Consider the following 25,805-nt stretch of genomic DNA (forward strand, 5'->3'; position numbering starts at 1 on the left):
GAATTCCCAAGGGCTGGAGGAACTGGAATTCCCAGGATTGGAGCTGGAATTCCCAAGGATTGGAGGAGCTGGAATTCCCAAGGATTGGAGGAGCTGGAATTCCCAAGGGTTGGAGGAGCTGGGATTCCCAAGGGCTGGAGAAACTGGAATTCCCAAGGGTTGGAGGAACAGGAATTCCCAAGGGTTGGAGGAGCTGGGATTCCCAAGGATTGGAGGAGCTGGAATTCCCAAGGGTTGGAGGAACTGGAATTCCCAAAGGTTGAAATTCCCAAGGATTGGAGGAGCTGGAATTCCCAAGGGTTGGAGGAGCTGGAATTCCCAGGGGCTGGAGGAACTGGAATTCCCAAGGGTTGGAGGAACAGGAATTCCCAAGGACTGGAGCTGGAATTCCCAAGGGTTGGAGGAGCTGGAATTCCCAAGGATTGGAGCTGGAATTCCCAAGGGTTTGTGGAAGCTGGAATTTCCAAGGATTGGAGGAGCTGGAATTCCCAAGGGTTGTAGGAACAGGAATTCCCAAGGGCTGGAGGAGCTGGAATTCCCAAGGGTTGGAGGAGCTGGAATTCCCAAGGGTTGTAGGAACAGGAATTCCCAAAGGCTGGAGGAGCTGGAATTCCCAAGGGTTGGAGGAGCTGGAATTCCCAAGGGTTGGAGGAGCTGGAATTCCCAAGGCTTGAAGCATCTGGAATTCCCAAGGGAAGATCCTCCCGACCCAACCCAACCCTCCCCAAATTCCCAGAATCCCACAAAATTCCCAGAATTCCCCCCAAAAACGCCGCCCCACCGTTGCCGCCGCCACCGCCGGTCACCGTCCTTTATTTGGGGTTGGGGGGGACCTGCCCCGGAATTCCCGACAAAAATTCCCAGTGGGAACGGTGGGGGAGGGGTGGCAGGAGGTGACAGCAGGAGGTGACAAAGGGGGCGTGGCCACGCCCGTTAGGAGAATTCCTGGACGAACTTGGTGTAGAAGGCGCTCAGCTTTTCCAGAAGGATCTTCAGCTTCTCCGTGGGCGGCAGGATCGTCATCCTGGGGGACAGGGAATTCCAGAGTTTGGGAAAATTTGGGGGGAAAGTCACGAAATCCCACGAGGACCCCAAAAATTCCCGTTTTTTTTTTTTTTTTTTTTTTTTGCCTCACACTCCCGGTTTTTGCACGGGAATCACAAAAGGTGCGGGCAAGGAAAAGGGTGGGGGGGGTTTGGGATTGGGGGTTTGGGATTTAGGATTTGGGATTTGGGGATTTGGGATTCGGGAATTGGGGTTTGGGGATTTGGGGGTTTGGATTTGGGAATTTGGGGGTTTGGGATTTGGCAATTGGGGGTTTGGGATTTGGCAATTGGGGGTTTGGGATTTGGGGATTTGGGAATTGGGGATTTGGGATTTAGGGGTTTGGGATTTGGGAATTTGGGATTTGAGGATTCAGGAATTGGGATTTGAGGATTTGAGGATTTGGGGATTGGGGGTTTGGGGATTTGGGAATTTGGGAATCGAGGATTTGGGATGGGGGTTCTGGGGATTTGGAAAGGGGGGATTTGGGGATTTGGGATGGGGGAACAGAAAATTTTGGATGGGATCTCCCAAGAACAGGGAATTTGGAATGTGGGACTCAGGAACAGAAAATCTGGGACGGGGAATCACAGAAAGAGGAATTTGGGGTGAGGATTACCCACGGACAGGGAATTTCGGGTGGGATCTCCCAGGAATGGGGAATTTGGGGTGGGATCTCCCAGGAATGGGGAATTTGGGGTGAGGATTACCCACGGACAGGGAATTTGGGGTGGGATCTCCCAGGAACAGGAATTTGGGGTGGGATCTCCCAAGAACAGGAATTTGAGGTGGGATCTCCCAGGAATAGGAATTTGAGGTGGGATTTCCCAGGAATGAGGAATTTGGGGTGGGATCTCCCAGGAACAGAAATTTGGGGTGGGATCTCCCAGGAACAGGGAATTGGAGTGGGATCTCCCAGGAACAGGGAATTGGGGTGGGATCCTCCCCGGGAACCCACCGGAAGTGGTAGGTGCCTTCCTTCTGTCCGAAGCCGCTCCCGGGGACGACGCAGATCCCGGTTTCCTCCAGGAGCCTCATGCAGAAGAACATGTCCGGGCTCTGGTTCTTCTCCTGGGAATTTGGGACGGAATTCCGCGGTCGGAAAAATGGGGATCCGATCCAGCAGGGGGCCGAGGGCTCATCCCACGCACCCCACATGGATTGGGATCGATCCCAGTGAGTCCCACAATTCCTGGGATCGATCCCAGTGAGCCCCACAACTCCTGGGATCGATCCCGATGAGTCCCACAATTCCTGGGATCGATCCCAGTGAGTCCCACAATTCCTGGGATTGATCCCGGTGAGTCCCACATGGATCAGGATCGATCCCGATGAGTCCCACAATTCCTGGGATTGATCCCAGTGAGTCCCACAATTCCTGGGATCGATCCCAGTGAGTCCCACATGGATCAGGATTGATCCCAGTGAGTCCCACAACTCCTGGGTTTGATCCCAGTGAGCCCCACAACTCCTGGGATTGATCCCAGTGAGTCCCACAATTCCTGGGATCGATCCCAGTGAGTCCCACAATTCCTGGGATTGATCCAAATGAGTCCCACAATTCCTGGGATTGATCCCAGTGAGCCCCACAATTCCTGGGATTGATCCCGGTGAGTCCCACAATTCCTGGGATTGATCCCGGTGAGTCCCACAATTCCTGGGATTGATCCCAGTGAGTCCCACAATTCCTGGGATTGATCCCAGTGAGTCCCACATGGATCAGGTTTGATCCCAGTGAGTCCCACATGGATCAGGATTGATCCCAGTGAGTCTCACAATTCCTGGGATTGATCCCAGTGAGTCCCACATGGATCAGGATTGATCCCAGTGAGTCCCACAATTCCTGGGATTGATCCCATCCAGTCCCACATCTCCCAGTTGGGATCCCGTCCATCCCAGTTGGGATCTCGTCCAACCCCCCATCTCCCAGTTGGGATCCCGTCCATCCCAGTTGGGATCCCGCCCATCCCCACATCTCCCAGGTGGGATCCCAGCTGCCCATCCCCGCGTTCCCGGTGTGGATCCCGCGACGTTCCCGGACCTTGGCGGCGGCCACAGCGCGGGCGGGCAGGTCGATGCGGGGGAAGGAGTACATGGCGCCCTGCACGGGGTTGCAGTGGATCCCGGGCGTGCGGTTGAAGATCTCCTCCGTCAGCCGCGCCTTCTCCGCCAGGGCGCTGAGCACGGCCTCCTTCTCCTGCGGCGGGAGCAACCCACGGCATTCCCACCCAGGGCTTCCCACGGTCCCGCTGCCCCATTATCTCATTATCCCGTTATCCCACCCCGTTGTCCCATTATCTAATGCCATCCCAATTCTATTATCCCATTATCCCATTATCCCATTATCCCATTATCCCATTATCCCATTATCCCATTATCCCATTATCTAATGCCATCCCAATTCTATTATCCCATTATCCCATTACTCCATTATCCCATTATCCCATTATCTCATTCCATCCCAATTCTATTATCCCATTATCCCATTACTCCATTATCCCATTATTCCATTATCTCATTCCATCCCAATTCTATTATCCCATTATCCCATCACCACATTATCCCATTCCCCCATTCCCGCATTATCCCATTATCCCATTATTCCATTACCCCATTATCCCATTGTCCCACTATCCCATTACCACGTTATCTCATTATCCCATTATCTCATCCCATCTCATCCCATCCCGTTATCCCGTTGTTATCCCATTATCCCATGCCATCCCACCCCAATTCTATTATCCCATTACCACATTATTCCATTATCCCATTATCCCATTGTCCCATTATCCCATTATCCCATTATCCCATTGTCTCATTATCCCATTGTCCCATTATCCCATTGTCTCATTATCCCATTATCCCATTATCCCATCTCATCCCATCCCAATTCTATTATCCCACTATTCCATTTTCCCATTGTCCCATTATCCCATTATCCCGTTATCCCGCTATCTCATCCCATCCCAATCCCATTATCCTATCATGCCATTACCACATTATCCCATTCCCACATTATCCCATTATCCCATTATCCCATTATCCCATCCCAAGCCATTATCCCATTCCCCCATTCCCCTATTACCATTATCTCATTATCCCATTATTCCATTATCCACCCCATTACCTCATTAACCCATTGACCCATTATCCCATCCCAATTCCATTATCCCATCCCATTTTCCCATCCCATTATCCCATTCCATCACCCCATTATCCCGTTATCCCATTACCCCATTATCCCATTATCCCGTTATCTCATGTCATCCCATCCCGTTATCTCATCCCATCCCATTCCATCCCTACTCTATTATCCCATTATCCCATCATTATCCCATCCCATTACCCCATTACCCCATTATCCCATTATTCCATTACCACATTGTCTCATTATCCCATTATCCCATTACCCCATTATCCCATTATCCCATTATCCCATGCCATCCCATCCCAATTCTATTATCCCATAATCCCATCATCCCATTACCACATTATCCCATTATCTCATTATCCCATTATCCTGTTACCTCATCCCATCCCATCCCATTATCCCATCCCATCCCAATTCCATTATCCCATCTCATTGTCCCTTCCCATTACCCCATTACCCCATTACCACATTATCCCATTATCTCCTCCCATCCCATCCCGTTATCCCATTATCCCATTATCCCATTATCCCATTATCCCACTATCCCATTCTCCCATTATCTCATCCCAATGAGATAATTCCATCCCATCCCATCCCATCCCCCCATTATCCCATTATCTCGTTATCCCATTATCCCATTATCTCATTATCCCACTATCCCATTCTCCCATTATCTCATCCCAATGAGATAATTCCATCCCATCCCATCCCATCCCATCCCCCCATTATCCCATTATCTCGTTGTCCCGTTATCCCATTATCCCATTATCCCATTATCCCATTACCCTAAGCATCCCGCCCCCACCCCAATCCCAATCCCACCTCACTGCTCCATACCACCTGGAAGCCCTCGTAGGATGAGTTTGGGTGGATCCCATGACCATGGGTCCCATCCCATGGATCCCATCCCACCCCAATCCCATGGATCCCAATCCCAATCCCATGGATCCCACTCCAGTCCCAGTCCCATGGATCCCGCCGCTCCGTACTGCCTGGAAGCGCTTGTAGGACAGCTCTCGGGGCTTGGGCAGGTCCATGACCATGGATCCCAATCCCAATCCCATGGATCCCAATCCCAATCCCATGGATCCCGCCCCAATCCCACCGCTCCGTACTGCCTGGAAGAGCTCGTAGGATGGCTCTCGGGGCTTGGGCAGTTCCATGACCATCGGTCCCATCCCACCACAATCCCCATCCCAACCCCAATCCCAACCCCATGGATCCCAATCCCATGGATCCCGCCCCAATCCCGCCGCTCCGTACCGCCTGGAAGCGCTCGTAGGATGGCTCTCGGGGCTTGGGCGGGTCCATGACCATCAATCCCAATCTCAATCCCAACCCCATGGATCCCAATCCCAATCCCATGGATCCCGCCCCGATCCCGCCACTCCGTACCACCTGGAAGTGCTCGTAGGACGGCTCTCAGGGCTTGGGCAGGTCCATGACCATCAATCCCAATCCCAATCCCAACCCCATGGATCCCAATCCCAATCCCATGGATCCCGCCCCAATCCCACCACTCCGTACCGCCTAGAAGCGCTCATAGGACGGCTCTCGGGGCTTGGGCGGGTCCATGACCATGACCATCAATCCCAATCTCAATCCCAATCCCATGGATCCCAATCCCAACCCCATGGATCCCAACCCCATGGATCCCACCCCGATCCCGCCGCTCCGTACCGCCTGGAAGCGCTCGTAGGACGGCTCCCCGGGCTTGGGCGGGTCCACGATGGTGTCCAGGACCATCTGTCCGAGCACGGGCGGGCACAGGCGCACCGACACCAGCTTCGAGAGCTCGGCCTTCACCTCGGGGTGCAGGTTCACCACCTCCATGTAGCCGCCCCGCAGCCCGCACCTGCCGGACACGCCCCGGTCGGGAATGCCGGGATGGGGCCGGATCCGGGGGTGGGGGCTTGGGATGGGAATCCATGGAGAAAGATCCATGGATGGGATCCGTGGATGGGGGTTTGGGATGGGAATCCACGGAGAAGGAACCATGGATGGGATCCATGGATGGGAGATGTGGGTGGGATCCAAGGATGGGACGCTATGGAGAAGGATCCATGGATGGGATCCATAGATGGGAACCTTTGGAGAAGCACCCATGGATGGGAGATGTAGGTGGGATCCATGGATAGGAACCTCCGGAGAAGGATCCATAGGGGGGGGATCTATGGATGGGAACCTATGGAGAAGCACCCATGGATGGGATCCATGCATGGGAGATGTGGGTGGGATCCAAGGATGGGACCCATGGATGGGAAATGGATGGGATCCATGGATAGGAACCTCTGGAGAAGGATCCATGGGGGGATCTATGGATGGGAACCTATGGAGAAGGATCCATGGATGGGATCCATAGATGGGAGATATGGGTGGGACTCATGAATGGGACCCATGGATGGGAGATGGATGGAATCCATCTATGGGATCCATGGATAGGAACCTATGGAGAAGGATCCATGGAGGGGAACCTATGGAGAAGGATCCATGGATGGGATCTATGGATGGGAGATGTGGGTGGGATCCATGGATGGGACCCCTGCATGGGAGATGGATGGGATCCATGGATAGGAACCTTTGGAGAAGGACCCATGGATGGGATCTATGGATGGGAACCTGTGGAGAAGGATCCATGGATGGGAGATGTGGGTGGGATTCATAGATGGGATCCATGGGTGGAATCCACGGATGGGGATTTGGGATGGGAATCCATGGATGGGAACCTATGGAGAGGGACCCATGGATGGGAGATGTGGGTGGGATTCATGGGTGGGAATCTATGGGAAAGGGCCCATGGATGGGATCCATGGATGGGAACCTTTGGAGAAGGACCCATGGATGGGAGATGTGGGTGGGATCCCGGAGTGGGAGCCACAGATGGGACCCATGGATGGGGGATGGATGGAATCCATGGATGGTATCCATGGATAGGAGCCTATGGAGAAGGATCCATGGATGGGATCCATGGATGGGAACCTATGGAGAAGGATCCATGGATGGGACATGGATGGAATCCATGGATGGGATCCATGGATAGAAACCTATGGAGAAGGATCCATGGATGGGATCTATGGATGGGAACCTGTGGAGAAGGATCCATGGATGGGATCTATGGATGGGAGCCTATGGAGAAGGATCCATGGATGGGATCCATGGATGGGAACATACGGAGGAGGACCCACGGATGGGATTTGTGGGTGGGATCCATGGGTGAGATCCATGGATGGGATCCATAGACAGGACCCATGGATGGGACTCCGGGATGGGAATCCACGGATAAGACATGGCACCCACAGAACCTCAACATCCGCATCCAATGTCACCTCCAGTCCCAACCTCAGGAGATCCATGGGGTGGTGGTGGCTTCTCCATCCCCAATCCATGACATCCATGGCAATCCATGATCCCAGCTCCAGCAGATCCATGGGGTGGTGGTGGCACCTCCATCCCCAATCCATGAACCCAACCCCAATCCCAGCAGATCCATGGGGTGGTGGCACCTCCAACCCCAACCCCAGCAGATCCATGGGGTGGTGTTGGCACCTCCATCCCCAATCCATGAAGATCCATGGCAATCCATGACCCCAATCTCGATCCCAGCAGATCCATGGGGTGGTGGTGGCACCTCCATCCCCAATCCATGGAGATCCATGGGGTGGTGGTGGCACCTCCATCCCCAATCCATGGAGATCCATGGGGTGGTGGTGGCACCTCCATCCCCAATCCATGACCCCGACCCCAGCAGATCCATGGGGTGGTGGCACCTCCACCCCACGTCTCACGGGACCCGTGGGGACTTTCCCACCAGGCCGGGCGTGGGGGGTGGTGCCATTCCCGGCATTCCCAGGACTCACTCTCCCATGAATCCCTTGGAGATGGAGTGGAAGGAGGCCAGCTCCACCGAGTCCGAGTAGGGCGGGCCCAGCTCCACCAGGACCTTCTTGAAGGAGTGGAAGGACGAGCCCTCGGCGTAGATGTTGTCCTGGTACACCTGGGGTGGACATCCCGCGATGTCACCGGGAATTCCGGGCCTTTCCCGGGATTGGGGGACACTCCCCCGCCCAGGTCACCCCGGCCCCGCCCACCTCGTCAGCCAGGAGGAAAAGCTTCTCCTCGTAGGCGAACTTGATGACCTGCTCGATGCACTCCCGGCTCTGCACCTGGCCTGGGGACACCCGCGGCTCTCATCCCACCTGAGATATCCCACGGATCCCATCTCACGGATCCCTCCCCATGGATCCCTCCCGATGGATCCCACCTCAGATATCTCACCCTATGGATCCCACCTCAGATATCCCACTCCACAGACCCCATAGTTCCCATCCAGGTGTCCCATCCCACAGACCCCACCCCACGTGTCCCACCCCACAGACCCCATAGATCCCATCCCACAGATCCCACCTCAGATATCTCACCCAATGGATCCCACCTCAAGTGTCACACCCCACAGGCCCTGTGGATCCCACCCCATGGATCCCATCCCATGTATCCCACCTCAGATATCTCACCCTATGGATCCCACCTCAGATATCCCACCCCACAGACCCCTTAGATCCCATCCAGGTGTCCCAACCCACAGACCCCATAGTTCCCATCCAGGTGTCACACCCCACAGACCCTGTGGATCCCATCCCATGGATCCCATCCCATGGATCTCATCCCATAGATCCCATCCTACGTCGTGGATCCCACCTCAGATATTCCACCCCACAGATCCCATAGTCCCCATCCGATGAATCCCACCCCATGGATCCCATCCCATGGATCTCATCCCACGGATCCCACCTCAGATATCCCACCCTATGGATCCCACCTCAGATATCCCGCCCCACAGACCCCATGGATCCCATCCAAGTGTCCCAATCCACAGACCCCATGGATCCCACCCCATGGATCCCATCCCATGGATCCCACCTCAGATGTCCCACCGCACAGACCCCACCCCAGATGTCCCACCCCACAGACCCCATGGATCCCATCCCATTGATCCCATCCCATATGTCCCATCCCAGATATCCCACCCCACATGTCCCCCCCAGATGTCTCCCCGCCGTGTCCCACCCCTGATGTCCCACCCCCGATGTCCCACCCCCGATGTCCCACCCCAGATATCCCACCCCAAGATGTCACCCCCAAGATGCCCCACCCCAGATGCCCCACCCCCGATATCCCACCCCACATGTCCCCCCCACGTCTCTCACCCCACATGTCTCCCCCCCACATGTCCCCCTCCACATGTCACCCCCCACATGTTCCCCCCCAGATATCCCCCCCACATGTCCCACCCCACATGTCCCCCCCGACATGTCCCCCCCCCGATGTCCCCGCCGTGTCCCCCGGTGCCCGTTACCGGTGGGGTTGCCGGGGTTGATGACGCAGAGCGCGCGGGGGCTGCAGCGCCGGCGGCCCTCGGCCAGCGCCCGCCGCAGCTCGGCCACGTCCAGCGCCCAGCAGCGCTCCTCGGCCAGGTAATAGTTCACCTGCGCCGCGTCCAGCTCGGCCAGCGCCGCCGAGTACAGCGGGTACTGCGGGATCGGGATCAGCACCCCCGTGCGCGACGAGCCCGAGCCGCACACCAGCAGCTTCAGGATGTTCTGGGAGGGGACAGGGAGGGGACAGTCAGGGGACACAGAGGGGACAGCGAGGGGGTGGGATGGGGGACAGCGAGGGGACAGCGCCGCCGAGTACAGCGGGTACTGCGGGATCGGGATCAGCACCCCCGTGCGCGACGAGCCCGAGCCGCACACCAGCAGCTTCAGCATGTTCTGGGAGGGGACAGGGAGGGGACAGTCAGGGGACACAGAGGGGACAATCATGGGGTGGGATGGGGGACAGCACCGCCGAGTACAGCGGGTACTGCGGGATCGGGATCGGCACCCCCGTGCGCGACGAGCCCGAGCCGCACACCAGCAGCTTCAGGATGTTCTGGGGACACAGGGAGGGGACAGTCAGGGAACACAGAGGGGACAATCATGGGGTGGGATGGGGGACAGCGAGGGGACAGCACCGCCGAGTACAGCGGGTACTGCGGGATCGGGATCAGCACCCCCGTGCGCGACGAGCCCGAGCCGCACACCAGCAGCTTCAGGATGTTCTGGGAGGGGACAGGGAGGGGACAGTCAGGGGACACAGAGGGGACAGTCAGGGGACAGCGAGGGGGTGGGATGGGGGACAGCGAGGGGACAGCGCCGCCGGGTACAGCGGGTACTGCAGGATCGGGATCGGCACCCCCGTGCGCGACGAGCCCGAGCCGCACACCAGCAGCTTCAGCATGTTCTGGGGACACAGGGAGGGGACAGTGAGGGGACAGTGAGGGGACAATCATGGGGTGGGATGGGGGACAGCACGGCCGGGTACAGCGGGTACTGCGGGATCGGGATCAGCACCCCCGTGCGTGACGAGCCCGAGCCGCACACCAGCAGCTTCAGGATGTTCTGGGAGGGGACAGGGAAGGGACAGTCAGGGGACAGCGAGGGGACAATCAGGGGGTGGGATGGGGGACAGCACCGCCGGGTACAGCGGGTACTGCGGGATCGGGATCAGCACCCCCGTGCGCGACGAGCCCGAGCCGCACACCAGCAGCTTCAGCATGTTCTGGGGACACAGGGAGGGGGACAGTCAGGGGACAGTGAGGGGACAATCGAGGACAATCAGGGCATGGGGATCGGGACATGGAGGGGGCAGCGAGGGGACAGCGAGGGGACAGAGATGGGGCATCGAGTGGTCGGAGTGGTGTGGGAATCAGGATACTGAGGGGACAGAGAGGGGACAATCAGGGGACAATGAGGGGACAGTCGGGGGGTGGGATGGGGGACAGCGAAGGGACAGTGAGGGGACAGCGAGGGGACGGAGAGGGGACAGCGCCGCCGGGTACAGCGGGTACTGCGGGAGCGGGATCGGCATCCCCGTGCGTGACAGCAGCTTCAGCACCTTCTGGGAAGGGGACAGCGAGGGGACAATCAGGGGACGGTCGGGGTGGGATGGGGGACAGCGAGGGGACAGCGAGGGGACGGAGAGGGGACAGCGAGGGTTGGGAATGCGGATACGGAGGGGACAATCAGGGGACAGTGAGGGGACAATCGCGGGGTGTGAATCAGGACATGGAGGGGACAGAGAGGGGACAGTGAGGGGACAGGTTGGGGTGGGAATCATGGAGACATCATGGGGACATCACGGGGACAATGAGGGGACAAGGTTGGGGTGGAGAGAGAGGGCATGGACGTGGGGACATCATGGGGACATTGAGGGGACAAGGTTGGGGTGGCAATCAGGACATTGAGGGGACAGTGAGGGGACATTGAGGGGACAATCAGAGGATGGGTTGGGGTGGCAATCAGGACATTGAGGGGACAGTGAGAGGACATTGAGGGGACATGGGGGTGATGAGGGGACAGGGGGTGGGAGTCAGGACATCGTGGGGACAATCAGGGGACAATGAGGGGACACGGTGGGGTGGGAATGAGGACATTGAGGGGACATTGAAGGGACAGGGTCAGGGTGGTCGTGGTGACAATGAGGGGACATCGTGGGGACAAGGAGGGCACAGGGACACCTTGGGGACTCTGTTGGTGTGGACACGGGGACATCACGGGGACGTCGGGGGCACAGTGTGGGCATGGGGACATTGTGGGGACATCATGGGGACAAGGAGGGGACAGGTTGGGGTGGGCATGGGGACAGTGAGGGGACATCAAGGGGACACGGTTGGGGTGGCATGGGGACAGTGAGGGGACATCATGGGGACACGTTTGGGGAGGCATGGGGACAGTGAGGGGACAGGACGGTCGGCACAGGGGACAGTGGGGACAACGGACAGCACGGTGGGGACAGTGAGGGGACAGAGGAACTTGGGGACAGCCCGGGGACAACCAGACGGTGGCACACGAGGGACGGCGAGGGGACAGCACCGTGCTGTCCCCAGCACAGCGCCACCATCGCCACGGCAACCGCAGGGCCTCGGCGACAACGCGGGGAGCTGGCACTGTCCCCAGGGGAGGCGTGGGGACACCAAGTGCCACCCCCCCCTCCTCGAGCGACACAAAGGTCCCTTTGTCACCGCCCTCCGTGGGAACGGCCGGGGGGTGGCACCGCGCCCGGTGTCCCCGGGATGTCGCGGGACGGGGGTGGTGGCACCGCGCCCGGTGTCCCTGGGATGTCGCGGGGGTGGGGAGGTGGGGTGGTGGCTGATGTCGCGATGTCGCGATGTCACGGGGGTGGTGACACTGCGCCCGGTGTCCCTGGGACGTCGCGGGGCCCGGTGAGGTGGTGGCACCGCACCCGGTGTCCCCGGGATGTCGCGATGTCAGGGGGGTGGTGACACCGCGCCCGGTGTCCCCGGGATGTCGCGGGACGGGGGTGGTGGCACCCCCGCGGTGTCCCTGGGACGTCGCGGGGCCGGGTGAGGGGGTGGCGGCCGATGTCGCGACCATGTCGCCGTACCACGATGGCGTCGCTGGCGCCGGTGGACAGGAAGATGTCTTCGGGCTTGGCGGGGACACCGTCGCGACGTTCGATGTAGCGCGCGACATCCTCGCGCACCATCTGCACGCCGGGGCTGGCGCTGTACGAGCCTGGGGACATCGGGGACAGCGACATTGTCACCTCCCCCCCGCCCCGCCCCGGCTCGGGGTGGCGCCTCACCGGGTGGTGGCACCTCTGCGGGTGGTGGGGACATCGGGATGGGGACGGGGACAGCTGGGGTGGGGATGTTGGGGACATTGGGGACATTGGGGGGACTTTGGGGACATTGGGGACAATGGGGGAGATTGGCGACATTGGGGACATGGGGGGACAGTGGGGACATTGGGGACATAGGGGGAGATTGGGGACATTGGGGATATTGGGGACATCGGGGACATTGGGGGGACATTGGGGGGACACTGGGGACATTGGGGGGACATTGGGGACATTGGGGACATCGGGAGGGTGGGGAATGGGCGGAGTTGAGTGTCGGGATTTGGGGTTTGTGGGATTTTGGAATTTTGGGGTTTTGGGATGTTGGATTTGGGATTTGGGGTTTGAGGATTTGGGATTTTGAGATTTGGGGTTTTGGGGATTTGGGGTTTTGGGGTTTTGGGGCTTGTGGAATTTTGGGGTTTGTGGGATTTTGGAATTTTGGTGTTTTGGGATGTTGGGATGTTGGATTTGGGATTTTGAGATTTGGGGTTTTGGGATTTTGGGGTTTTGGGGTTTTGGGGCTTGTGGAATTTTGGGGTTTTGGGATGTTGGATTTGGGATTTGGGATTTGGGATTTGGGATTTGGGGTTTGAGGATTTGGGATTTTGAGATTTGGGGTTTTGGGGATTTTGGGGTTTGGGGATTTTGGGATTTGGGGATTTTGGGGTTTTGGGATGTTGGATTTTGTATTTGAGGTTTGGGGTTTTGGGATTTTGGGGCTTGTGGGGTTTGGGATTTTGGGATTTTGGCGGTTGGGTTTGGGATTTTGGAGTTTGAGGTCTTTTTGGGATTTTGGGATTTGAGATTTGGGGGTTTGGGATTTGGGGGCTTGTGGGATTTTGGGATGTTGAGATTTTGGGGTTTGTTGGATTTGGGGGTTTGAGATTTTGAGATTTGGGGGTTTTTTTGGGATTTGGGGATTTGGGGATTTTGGGATGTTGAGTTTGGGATTTTGGGGTTTGAGGATTTGGAATTTTGGGGTTTTGGGGTTGGTGGGATTTGGGGTTTTGAGATTTTGGGATGTTGAGATTTTGGGGTTTGTTGGATTTGGGGTTTTGAAATTTTGGGATTTGGGGGTTTTTTTGGGATTTGGGATTTTGGGGGTTTTTTGGGATTTGGGGGTTTTGGGATTTTGGGATGTTGGATTTGGGGTTTGTGAGATTTCGGGGTTTGGGATGTTGGGTGTTGGATTTGGGATTTAGGGGTTTGTTGGGCGTTGGATTTTTGTAGGATTTTGGGATGTTGAGATTTTGGGAATTTGGGGTTTGGGTATTTTGGGATTTTGGGGTTTGTTGAATTTTGGATTTTGGGATTTTGAGTGTTGGATTTGGGATTTTGGGGTTTTGGGGTTTTGGGTGTTGGATTTGGGATTTTGGAGTTTGAGGACTTTTTGGGATTTTGGGGTTTGTGGGATTTGGGGTTTTGAGATTTTGGAATTTTGGGGGGTTTTAGGGATTTGGCATTTGGGGATTTTGGAGTTTGGGGATTTTGGGATTTGGGGTTTTTTGGGGGGGATTTGGGATTTTGGGATTTTGGGGCTTGTGGGATTTCGGGATGTTGAGATTTTGGGGTTGGTTGGATTTGGGGTGTTGGGGTTTATTTGATTTGGGATTTTGGGGTTTGTTGGATTTGGGATTTGGGGTTTTTTTTGGGATTTTTGGGATTTGGGATTTGGGGTTTTTTGGGATTTGGGATTTGGGGAAGTCCCACCCACCCACGCTCTGCCCCCCGCAGGCGGCCAGCAGGCGCTGGGTGCGCTCCTTGGGGAGGGATTTTTGTGGGATTTTGGATTTGGGATTTGGGGATTTTGGAATTTTGGGGGTTTTTTGGGAGTTGGGATTTTTGGGATTTGGGATTTTTTGGGATTTGGGGGTTTGTGCACCCACCCACGCTCTGCCCCCCACAGGCGGCCAGCAGGCGCTGGGCGCGCTCCTTGGGGGGGGATTTTTGTGGGATTTTGGATTTGGGATTTGGGGATTTTGGAATTTTGGGGGTTTTTTGGGAGTTGGGATTTTTGGGATTTGGGATTTTTTGGGATTTGGGGAAGTGCCACCCACCCACGCTCTGCCCCCCGCAGGCGGCCAGCAGGCGCTGGGTGCGCTCCTTGGCGTGGGATTTTTGTGGGGTTTTTGTGGGATGTTGGATTTGGGATTGTTGGGATTTGGGATTTTTGGGATTTGGGGTTTTTTGGGATTTGGGATTTGGGGGTTTGTGCACCCACCCACGCTCTGCCCCCCGCAGGCGGCCAGCAGGCGCTGGGCGCGCTCCTTGGGGAGGGATTTTTGTGGGATTTTGGATTTGGGATTTGGGGTTTTTTTGGGATTTTTGGGATTTGGGATTTGGGGTTTTTTGGGATTTGGGATTTGGGGGTTTGTGCACCCACCCACGCTCTGCCCCCCGCAGGCGGCCAGCAGGCGCTGGGCGCGCTCCTTGGGGGGGGATTTTTGTGGGGTTTTTGTGGGATGTTGGATTTGGGATTTTGGGATTTTTGGGATTTGGGGTTTTTTTGGGATTTGGGATTTTTGGGATTTGGGGAAGTGCCACCCACCCACGCTCTGCCCCCCGCAGGCGGCCAGCAGGCGCTGGGCGCGCTCCTTGGCGTCGCTGGGCAGGGACTCGTCCTTCATCAGCTCCGGGCACAGGCACAGCGCTGCCACCTGCCCGCGAGGGGACAGCGGTGACACCGCGGAGGTGGCACCGGCGGGGCTGGGGGGTGGCCCCGGTGTCCCCGCGGTGTCCCCAGGGCCGTACCTGGCGCAGGAAGGTGATTGGCTGCTGGCCCATGGCGTGAGCGTCACCGATGTTGGCTCTGATCACCTCGGTGAAGGGCTTGGGGACACCCTGGGGACAAGGGACAGCCATCAGGGGACAGCGATGGGGACAGCGATGGGGACAAGGGACAGCCATCAGGGGACAGCGATGGGGACAGCGATGGGGACAAGGGACAGCCATCAGGGGACAGCGATGGGGACAGGGATGGGGACAGGGATGGGGACAGCGATGAGGGGACAGCGATGGGGACAAGGGACAGCCACGAGGGGACAGCGATGGGGACAAGGGACAGCCATCAGGGGACAGCGATGGGGACAGCGATGGGGACAAGGGACAGGAATGGGGACAGGGATGGGGACAGCGATGGGGACAAGGGACAGGAATGGGGACAGGGATGGGGACAAGGGGACTGGGGGCAAGGGGACAGGGATGGTGACAGTGGGGACAGGGATAGGGATGGGGACGGGGATGGGGACAGGGATGGGGACAGCAGGGATAAAAATGGGGACAAAAGACAGGGATGGGGACAGGGATGGGGATAAGGGACAGGGATGAGGGGACAGGGATGGGGACAGCGATGGGAACGAGGGGACAGGTACAGTGGGACAGGGATGGGGATGGGGACAAGGGACAGGGATAGGGACAGTGGGGATAAGGAGGGGGACAAGGGACAGGGATGGGAACAGGGATGGCAGGGACAGGGATGGGGACAGGGACAATGGGACAGGGATGGGGATGGGGACAAGGGACAGGGATGGGGACAGTGGGGACAGGGATGGGGACAGTGGGGATAAGGAGGGGGACAAGGGACAGGGATGGGGACAGGGATGGCAGGGACAGGGATGGGGACAGGGACAGGAAGAGGAATGGGGACACGGGATGGCAACAGGGACAAAGGGGACAGGGATGGGGACAGGGACAGGAATAGGGACAAAGGACAGGGACGGGGACAAGGGACAGGGACAAGGGGTGGGGACAAGGACAGGGGCAGGGAGGAGGGACACGGATGGTGACAGCAGGGGCAGGATTTGGGGACAGGGACAGCAGGGACAACAACGGGGACAGGGACAGGAATGAGGTGGGGACAGGGATGAGGTGGGGACAGGGACAGGGACAGGGACAGGGACAGGGACAGGAATGGGGACAGGGACAGGGACAGGGACAGGGACAGGAATGGGGACGGGGACAGGGACAGGGACAAAACCAGGTCAGGGCTCGTGACCCCACCCAGGGCCACCCCGGCTGTCACCACCGGGGCAGTGGCGCCACCCCCGGAATGTCCCTGTCCCCTGTCCCGGGAGTGGGAACGAGGACAGCGGGGACAGCGGGGACCTCAGGGACCTTGGGGACAGCGGGGACCTCGGGGACAGTGGGGACAGCGGGGACCTCAGGGACCTTGGGGACAGCAGGGACAGTGGGGACCTCGGGGACAGCGGGGACCGCGGGGACCTCAGGGACACGGGGCAGGGTGGCAGCGATGTCCCCACCCCCACCGCGGCCACTCGGGCCGGACTTTGGCCACCTCGGACTCTGCCCCCGGGTGGCACCGCCCCGCACGTGTCACCCGTGTCCCCTGTGTCACCCGTGTCCCCGCCTGACCGGCCGTGCCGCCGCCGTGTCCCCAAGCCCCTCCCCCACCCCCCACAAAGGGACCCCCGGGTGGGGGAGGGGACAGAGGGGACACTGAGGGGACACTGAGGGGACATTGGGGGGACATTGGGGGGACACTGAGGGGACATTGGGGGGGACACTGAGGGGACACTGAGGGGACACTGAGGGGACATTGAGGGGACACTGGGGGGACATTGAGGGGACACTGAGGGGACATTGAAGGGACATTGAGGGACACTGAGGGGACACCCGGGTTTTGGGGGGTCCCTGGATTTTGGGGGTGCCCTGGGGGTAAAAAAAAAAAAAAAAATTGGGGGGAAAAATCTCTTTTTTTTGGCGGGAAAAAATTCCCTTTTGGGGGGGGGGAAATTCCTCTTCTTGGGGGTAAAAAATTCCTTTTTTTGGGGAAAAAATTTCTCTTTTTTGGGGGGAAAAAATCCCAATTTTTGGGGGTAAAAAATTCCCTTTTTGGGGAAAAAAATCCCGTTTGGGGGGGATAAAAATCCCTCTTTTGGGGGGAAAAAGTCCTTTATTTGGAGGAAAAAAAATCCCTTTTTGGGGGGTTAAAAATTTCTCATTTTTGGGGAAAAAAGTCCTTTTTTGGGGGGGAAAATTTCCTTTTTTGGGGGGGGATAAAAATCCCTCTTTTGGGGACAAAAATCCCATTTTTGGGGGGATAAAAATCCCTCTTTTTTGGGGAAAAATTCCCTTTTGGGGAGGAAATATCCTTTTTTGGGGGGCTTTAAAAATTCCTCTTTTGGGCGGGAAAAATTTCTCTTTTTTGGGAAAAAAATCCCATTTTTGGGGGGATAAAAATCCCATTTTTGGGGGGATAAAAATCCCATTTTTGGGGGGTAAAAATCCCATTTTTGGAGGTGTTTATGGGGCGGGAGGGGCCAAATTTGGGGTCCCCCATTTTTGGGGGGGGGGAGCAGGGAGGGAAACCGGGTTTGGGGGGGGGGGGGGGTCTCGATTTTGGGGAGTCCCGGTTTGGGGTTGGGGGTCCCGATTTTGGGGGTTGGGGTCCCGATTTTGGGGGTTGGGGGTCCCGATTTTGGGGGTTGGGGGTCCCGATTTTGGGCTCCTGATTTGGGGGGAGGTCTCCGAGTTTTGGGGTCCCGATTTGGGGTTGGGGGTCCCGATTTTGGGGTCCCGATTTGGGGTTGGGGGTCCCGATTTTGGGGTCCTGTTTTAGGGTTGGGGGTCCCGATTTGGGGTTTGGGGTCCCGATTTTGGGATCCTGCTTTGGGGTTTCTCCCAGTTCTAAGGGAAATACCCGGGCTTGGGAAGGGGGTCCCAGTTCTGGGGGGTTATCTCGGTTTGGGGTCGGGTTATCCCGGTTCTGGGGGGGTTATCCCGGTTCGGGGTCGGGTTATCCCGGTTTGGGGGGTTATCCCGGTTTGGGGTCGGGTTATCCCTGTTCCGGGGGGGTTATCCCGGTTTGGGGTCGGGTTATCCCGGTTTGGGGTCGGGTTATCCCGGTTTGGGGTCGGGTTATCCCTGTTCCGGGGGGGTTATCCCGGTTCGGGGTCGGGTTATCCCTGTTCCGGGGGGGTTATCCCGGTTCTGGGGGGGTTATCCCGGTTCTGGGGGGGATATCCCGGTTTGGGGTCGGGTTATCCCGGTTTGGGGTCGGGTTATCCCCCTTCCGGGGGTTTTATCCCGGTTCTGGGGTCGGGTTATCCCGGTTTGGGGTCGGGCTATCCCCATTCCGGGTGGGTTATCCCGGTTCCGGAGCGGTTATCCCGGTACTGGGGGGGATATCCCGGTTCCGGTCGGGATGTCCCGGTTCTGAGAGGGTTGTCCCGGTTCGAGATCTCCTTCTCCTGGTCCAGGACGGGCTGTCCCGGTTCCAGGGGGCAGTTCTGGGTTCGGGACTGAGTGTCCCGGTTCAGGGCCGGGTTCTCCCGCTCCGGGACTGAGCGTCCCGGTTCAGGGCCGGGTTCTCCCGGTCTGGGACTGAGTGTCCCGGTTCAGGGCCGGGTTCTCCCGCTCCGGGACTGAGTGTCCCGGTTCAGGGCCGGGTTCTCCCGGTCCGGGACTGAGTGTCCCGGGTTCAGGGCCGGGTTCTCCCGCTCCGGGACGGGCTGACCCGGTTCCTGGGGGCAGTTCCCGGTCCAGGACTGATTGTCCCGGTTCGGGATCTGGTTCTCCCACTCCGGGACGGATTTTCCTGGTTCCAGGGGGGCAGTTCCCGGTCCCGGACGGGCTGACCCGGTTCGGGATCGCCTTCTCCCGGTCCGGGACTGAGGGTCCCGGTTCGGGATCTCCTCCTCCCAGTCCAGGAAGAGTTTTCCCGGTTCTTGGGGGCAGTTCCCGGCCCAGGACTGAGTCTCCCGGTCCGGAATCGCCTTCTCCCGGTCCAGGACAGGCTGACCCGGTTCGGGATCACCTTCTCCCGGTCCAGGACTGAGTGTCCCGGTTCGAGATCTCGTTCTCCCGGTCCGGGACGGGTTTTCCTGGTTCCAACGGGCAGTTCCCGGTCCGGGACTGAGTGTCCCGGTTCAGGGCCGGGTTCTCCCGGTCCGGGACGGGCTGTCCCGGTTCCTGGGGGGCAGTTCCCGGTCCGGGACAGGCCGACCCGGTCCGGGATCGCCTTCTCCCGGTCCGGGACGGGCTGTCCCTGTTCTTGGGGGCAGTTCCCGGTCCGGGATGGGCTGTCCCGGTTCGGGATCTCGTTCTCCCTGTCCAGGACTGAGTGTCCCGGGTTTAGGGCCGGGTTCTCCCGGTCCGGGACGGGCTGTCCCGGTTCGGGATCGCCTTCTCCCGGTCCGGGACTGAGTGTCCCGGTTCAGGGCCGGGTTCTCCCGGTCCGGGACTGAGTGTCCCGGTTCGGGATCTCCTCCTCCAAGTCCAGGAAGTTTTCCCGGTTCTTGGGGGCAGTTCCCGGTCCAGGACTGAGTGTCCCGGTTCGGGATCTTGTTCTCCCGGTCCTGGACGGGTTTTCCTGGTTCCAACAGGCAGTTCCCGGTCCGGGACTGAGTGTCCCGGTTCGGGATCTCGTTCTCCCGGTCCGGTCCGGGCTGTCCCGGTTCCTGGGGGTCATTTCCCGGTCCGGTCCGGGCTGTCCCGGTTCCTGGGGGGCAGTTCTCGGTCCGGGACTGAGTGTCCCGGTCCGGAATCCCCTTCTCCCGGTCCGCTCGGTGCCGTCCCACTCCCCTGCCCCTCTCCCCACTTCCCCCCCGCCTTGTCCCGGTCCGGCCCGGTTCTGTCCCGGTTCCACCCGGGTTATTTTTTGTTCTGGGGGAGAGTTTTTCCCGGTACCTTGCGCAGCTCCTGCTCGATCTCCAGGGCGCGGATGACGATGGGGCCGCGCACCGCGTACTCCACGCGGCGAATCGCGGGGTTCATCGAGTCGGGGGTCAGCACCGGGCCCCGCCGCGCCCCCCCGGTCCCCGCGGCCGCCGCCGCCGCCGCCGCCGCCATCGCCAGGAGCCTGCGGGGCCGCAGCGCCCTCAGCGCCCGCATCACCCCCGGCGACACCGCGGCCACCGCCGCGACACCGCCCCCGGGGAGAGGGGGGGACGACGGGGGGACACCGCGACAAGCGCGACACCGCCCCCGGGGGAGGGGGGACAGCGCCCCGAAACCCCCGGGCCCGCCCCCCGGTAAGGCCGAAAGTTCGCCCGGGCCGCTCTGGGGGTGGCGGAGCGTCCCCGGGTCGGGGCAGCGAGCAACGGGCGGCAACGGGCAACGGGCGCGGGGCGAGCGGCAACGGGCCCGGGCAACGGGCAGCGGGGGAGGGGCGGGGGGCTGGCACCGGGACAGCACGGGGACAGCGGGGCTGGCACCGGGACAGCACGGGGACAGCGGGGCTGGCACCGCGACAGCACGGGGACAGCGGGGGTGGCGCAGGGATGGGGGAACCGAGGATGGGACAGCGGGATGGGGACAGAGATGGGACACCGGGAACGGGACTGGCACCGGGAATGGGACAGCGGGATGGGGACAGAGATGGGACACCGGGAATGGGACAGCGGGAACGGGACAGCGGGATGAGGACAAACGGGGATGGGACAGCGGGAACGGAACAGCGGGATGGGGACAGAGATGGGACACCGGGAACGGGACACCGGGAATGGGACAGCGGGATGGGGACAAACGGGGATGGGACAGCGGGAATGGGACACTGGGAACGGGACACCGGGAATGGGTCATTGGGATGGGGACAAACAGGGATGGGACAGCGGGAATGGGACACCGGGAACGGGACTGGCACCGGCACCGGCGACGGGGACAGCTGGCACAAGGAAGGGGACACCGGGAACGGGGACAAACGGGGATGGGACACCGGGAACGGGGCTGGCACCGGGAATGGGACATTGGGATGGGGACAAACGGGGATGGGACACCGGGGATGGGACAGCGGGAACGGGACACCGGAAATGGGACATTGGGACATCGGGAATGGGGACAAACGGGGATGGGACACCGGGAACGGGACTGGCACCGGCACCGGCACCGGGGGCAGCTGGCACGGGGAACGGGACGCCGGGAACGGGGACAAACAGGGATGGGACACTGGGGATGGGGACATCGGGAACGGGACTGGCACCGGCACCGGGGACAGCTGGCACGGGGGAAGGGACACCGGGAAGGGGACATTGGGAAGGGGACATCAGGATGGGGACACCGGGAATTTGACATCGGGGACACCGGGAACGGGACTGGCACCGGGGACATCTGGCACGGGGGTGGCACCGGGAATGGGACACGGGGATGGGGCAGGTGGCACCGGGACACAGGGACAGGAGTGGCACCGGCGACAACCGGCACAGGGAAAGGGACACGGGGAACGGGCACATGGCACCAGGAACGGGGGTGGCACCGGGGACAGCGGGGACAGGGACAGGGGTGGCATTGGGACACTGGGAAAGGGGTGGCACCGGCGACAACCGGCACAGGGAACGGGGCTGGCACCGGGCACGGGACACTAGGAAGGGGGTGGCACCGGGAAGGGGACACCAGGACAGGGAGTGGCACCGGGACAGGGAGTGGCACCGGGAAGGGGACACGGGGACAGGGAGTGGCACCGGGACAGGGAGTGGCACCGGGAAGGGGACAACTGGCACGGGATTGGCACCGGGGACAACGGGCACAGGGAGTGGCACCGGGCACGGGACACTCGGAATCGGGGTGGCACCGGGAATGGGACAATGGGCGGGGGAGGGGTGGCACCGGGGACAACGGGCACCGGGAAGGGGACAACGGGATAGGGAGTGGCACTGGGAAGGGGACAACTGGCACAGGGGTGGCACCAGGAAGGGGACACCGGGACAGGGAGTGGCACCGGGAAGGGGACAACTGGCACAGGGGTGGCACCGGGAACGGGGTGGCACCAGGAAAGGGACAATTGGCACAGGGGTGGCACCGGGGACAACGGGCACCGGGCAGGGGACAACTGGCACGGGGTAGCACTGGTGACAACGGGCAGCGGGGGTGGCACCGGGCCAGTGCCACCGCCCGGGCTGGGGACAGGCGACACGAGGGTGACGAGGCACGAGGGGGATGCGGGAATTTGGGCCCCCAGAGCCCCCTCCCCAAACGTCCCCGAATTGTCCCGAATTGTCCCCAAATTCCCCGCTCACATCGCCCCCCAGCGGCTCCAACCGCCGCGCCCGCGCCGGCCGCGCCCCCTGAGCTGTCAATCAGGTGATGCCACGCCCACTAGGAGCTGATTGGCTGCGGGCGCAGGGGGCGTGACTGGGAGCGACCAAAATGGGGCGGAGGGGGGAGTGCACACCCCGCCCCCCCACTTTTGGGGGTCCTGATGGATTCGCCCGTTTGGGGATCCGCTGGGGGACCCCACAGAGACCCCAAAAATTGGGGAACCACAGAGCCCCCAAATTTAGGGACCCCATAAACCCTCATAAAAATTAGGGGTCCAATGGAGCCCCCCAAAATTAGGGGTCCTTATGGAGCCCCCCAAAAACTAGGGACCCCATAGAGCCCCCCCAAAAATTAGGGACCCCATACAGCCCCCCAAAATTAGGCACCCCATAGACCCCAACTTTGGGGGTCCCTATAGACCTCTCCCCAAAATTAGGGACCCCATGGAACCCCCCCAAAATTAAGGGACCCCATAGACCCCATAACTGGGGGTCCCTATGAACCCCCCCAAAAATAGGGGACCCCATAGACCCCCCCCCCATTAGGAACCCCAAAAATCCCCACTAGGGACCCCAAAAATCCCCACTAGGGACCCCAAAAATCCCCATTAGAGACCCCCCCCTTCCCAAATTCCCCCACATTTCCCATTTAGGATCCCCCAAATTCCCAATTTTGGATCCCCCAAAATTCCCCATTTAGGATCCCCCAAATTCCCAATTTAGGATCCCCCAAAATTCCCAATTTAGGATCCCCCAAATTCCCCATTTAGGATCCCCCAAAATTTCCCATTTAGGATCCCCCAAATTCCCCATTTAGGATCCCCCAAATTCCCCCATTCCCCCCCAAATTTCCAATTTAGGATTCCCCAAATTTCTCCATTTAGGATCCCCCAAAACCACCCCAAATATGGGAAAATCCCAAATCCCATTTCCCCCCAAAATCCCATTTAGGATCCCCCAAATTCCCATTTAGTATCCCCCAAATTCCCCAATTTAGGATCCCCCAAATTCCCCCATTTCCCCCCAAATTCCCCATTTAGGATCCCCCAAATTCCCCCATTTCCCCCCAAATTCCCCATTTAGGATCCCCCAAATATTTAAAAACCCCAAATTACCCCATTCCCCCCCAAAATTCCCATTTAGGATCCCCCAAATCCCCATTTAGGATCCCCCAAATATGGGAAAACCCCAAAATTCCCCCATTTCCCCCCAAATTCCCCATTTAGGATCCCCCAAATTCCCCCATTTCCCCCCAAATTCCTATTTAGGATCCCCCAAATTCCCCCATTTCCCCCCAAAATTCCCCATTTAGGATCCCCCAAATATTAAAAACCCCAAAATTCCCCCATTTCCCCCCAAATTCCCATTTAGGATCCCCCAAATTCCCATCTAGGATCCCCCAAATATTAAAAAACCCCAAATTCCCCATTTCCCCCCAAAATTCCCATTTAGGATCCCCCAAATTTCTCCATTTAGGATCCCCCAAAACCACCCCCAAATATGGGAAAATCCCAAATCCCATTTCCCCCAAATTCCCCATTTAGGATCCCCCAAATTCCCCCATTTCCCCCCAAATTCCCCATTTAGGATCCCCCAAATTCCCCATTTAGGATCCCCCAAATTCCCCCAAATTCCCCATTTAGGATCCCCCAAATCCCATTCAGGATGTCCCAAATTCCCCATTTAGGATCCCCCAAATTCCTCATTTAAGATTCCCAAATATTAAAAAAACCCAAAATTCCCCATTTCCCCCCAAAATTCCCCATTTAGGATCCCCCAAATCCCCATTTAGAATTCCCCTAATTCCCATTTAGGATCCCCCAAATTCCCCCATTTCCCCCAAATTCCCCCATTTCCCCCAAATTCCCCATTTAGGATCCCCCAAATTCCCCATTTAGGATCCCCCAAATTCCCCCATTTCCCCCCAAATTCCCCAATTTAGGATCCCCCAAATTCCCCCATTTCCCCCCAAATTCCCCATTTAGGATCCCCAAATATAAAAAAACCCCAAATTCCCCCATTTCCCCCCAAATTCCCCATTTAGGATCCCCCAAATTCCCATTTAGGATCCCCCAAATTCCCCCATTTCCCCCCAAAATCCCCAATTTAGGATCCCCCAAATTCCCCCATTTCCCCCCAAATTCCCCATTTAGGATCCCCCAAATTCCCGCCCCGGGTCCCTTTTAGGGCCGCCCCACCCCCCTTATCACCCTCCACCCCTTATCAGCCCCTTCCAGCGCCCCAAAAAACCCCAAAAAAACCCCAAAAAAAGCCCCGCCCCTCCCCCACCCCCGCCGGTTCCCGGGGGGATTTTTGGGGTTTTTGGGGTTCGCTTTTGGGGTCGGGGCAGTTTTTTGGGGTCACCCCCCGAGCTCTGACCTTTCCCTGCAGCTGCCGCGGCCCGAAATAGGATCGGGATCGGGGGGGGGGGGAGGGGAGGATTTGGGATTTTTTTTGGGGTGCCCCGCCCCCATAAAGGGGCCACCCCCAAAAATTAAAAAAAAAAAAAAAAAAAAAAAAAAACAAAAATTTTTAGGGGAAGGGCGGGAATGGGGGAGGGGCTTTGGGGTTTTGGGGGGTTCCTAAAGGGATTTGGGGTTTTTATTTAGGGTTGGGGAGAGGGCCTAAAAGTTCCCAGTGGGATTTGGGGGATCCCAAAAGTTCCCAGTGGGATTTGGGGGATTCCAAAAGTTCCCAGTGGGATTTGGGGGATCCCAAAAGTTCCCAGTGGGATTTGGGGGATCCCAAAACCCCAAATGTGGATTTGGGATCCCTAAAAGTTCCCAGTGGGATTTGGGGGATCCCAAAAGTTCCCAGTGGGATTTGGGGGATCCCCAAACCCCAAATGTGGATTTGGGATCCCTAAAAGTTCCCAGTGGGATTTGGGGGATCCCAAAAGTTCCCAGTGGGATTTGGGGGACCCTGAAACCCCAAATGAG

General features: G+C 58.7%; 1 protein-coding gene across 1 annotated transcript; it reads right to left on the bottom strand.

Annotated features, from left to right (window-relative positions):
- Positions 1-797: 797 nt before the first annotated feature.
- GPT (glutamic--pyruvic transaminase) lies at positions 798-20,926 on the bottom strand. Its single transcript, XM_059868423.1, has 11 exons — positions 20,522-20,926; positions 15,626-15,715; positions 15,423-15,531; positions 12,638-12,768; positions 9,549-9,792; positions 8,284-8,363; positions 8,053-8,189; positions 5,876-6,050; positions 3,086-3,241; positions 2,003-2,115; positions 798-1,024 (listed from the first exon to the last, which is right to left on the bottom strand). The coding sequence occupies exons 1-11, from the start codon at positions 20,723-20,725 to the stop codon at positions 934-936; spliced, it is 1,530 nt and encodes a 509-aa protein (XP_059724406.1). The 5' UTR covers positions 20,726-20,926; the 3' UTR covers positions 798-933.
- Between the last annotated feature and the right edge of the window lie 4,879 nt (positions 20,927-25,805).

The sequence above is a fragment of the Haemorhous mexicanus genome, chromosome 1 (genome assembly GCF_027477595.1).
Source record: "Haemorhous mexicanus isolate bHaeMex1 chromosome 1, bHaeMex1.pri, whole genome shotgun sequence".
NCBI classification, from domain to species: domain Eukaryota; kingdom Metazoa; phylum Chordata; class Aves; order Passeriformes; family Fringillidae; genus Haemorhous; species Haemorhous mexicanus.

Bases quoted from the DNA above. Each gene is read 5' to 3' on its own strand.
- GPT (XM_059868423.1), bottom strand. From the start codon at position 20,725: ATGCGGGCGCTGAGGGCGCTGCGGCCCCGCAGGCTCCTGGCGATGGCG. The intron at 8,190-8,283 runs GTGGGCGGGGCC...TGTCCACCCCAG, and splicing joins TTTTCCTCCTGGCTGACGAG to GTGTACCAGGACAACATCTA. The intron at 1,025-2,002 runs GTGGGTTCCCGG...CCTGTCCCCCAG, and splicing joins GAAGGCACCTACCACTTCCG to GATGACGATCCTGCCGCCCA.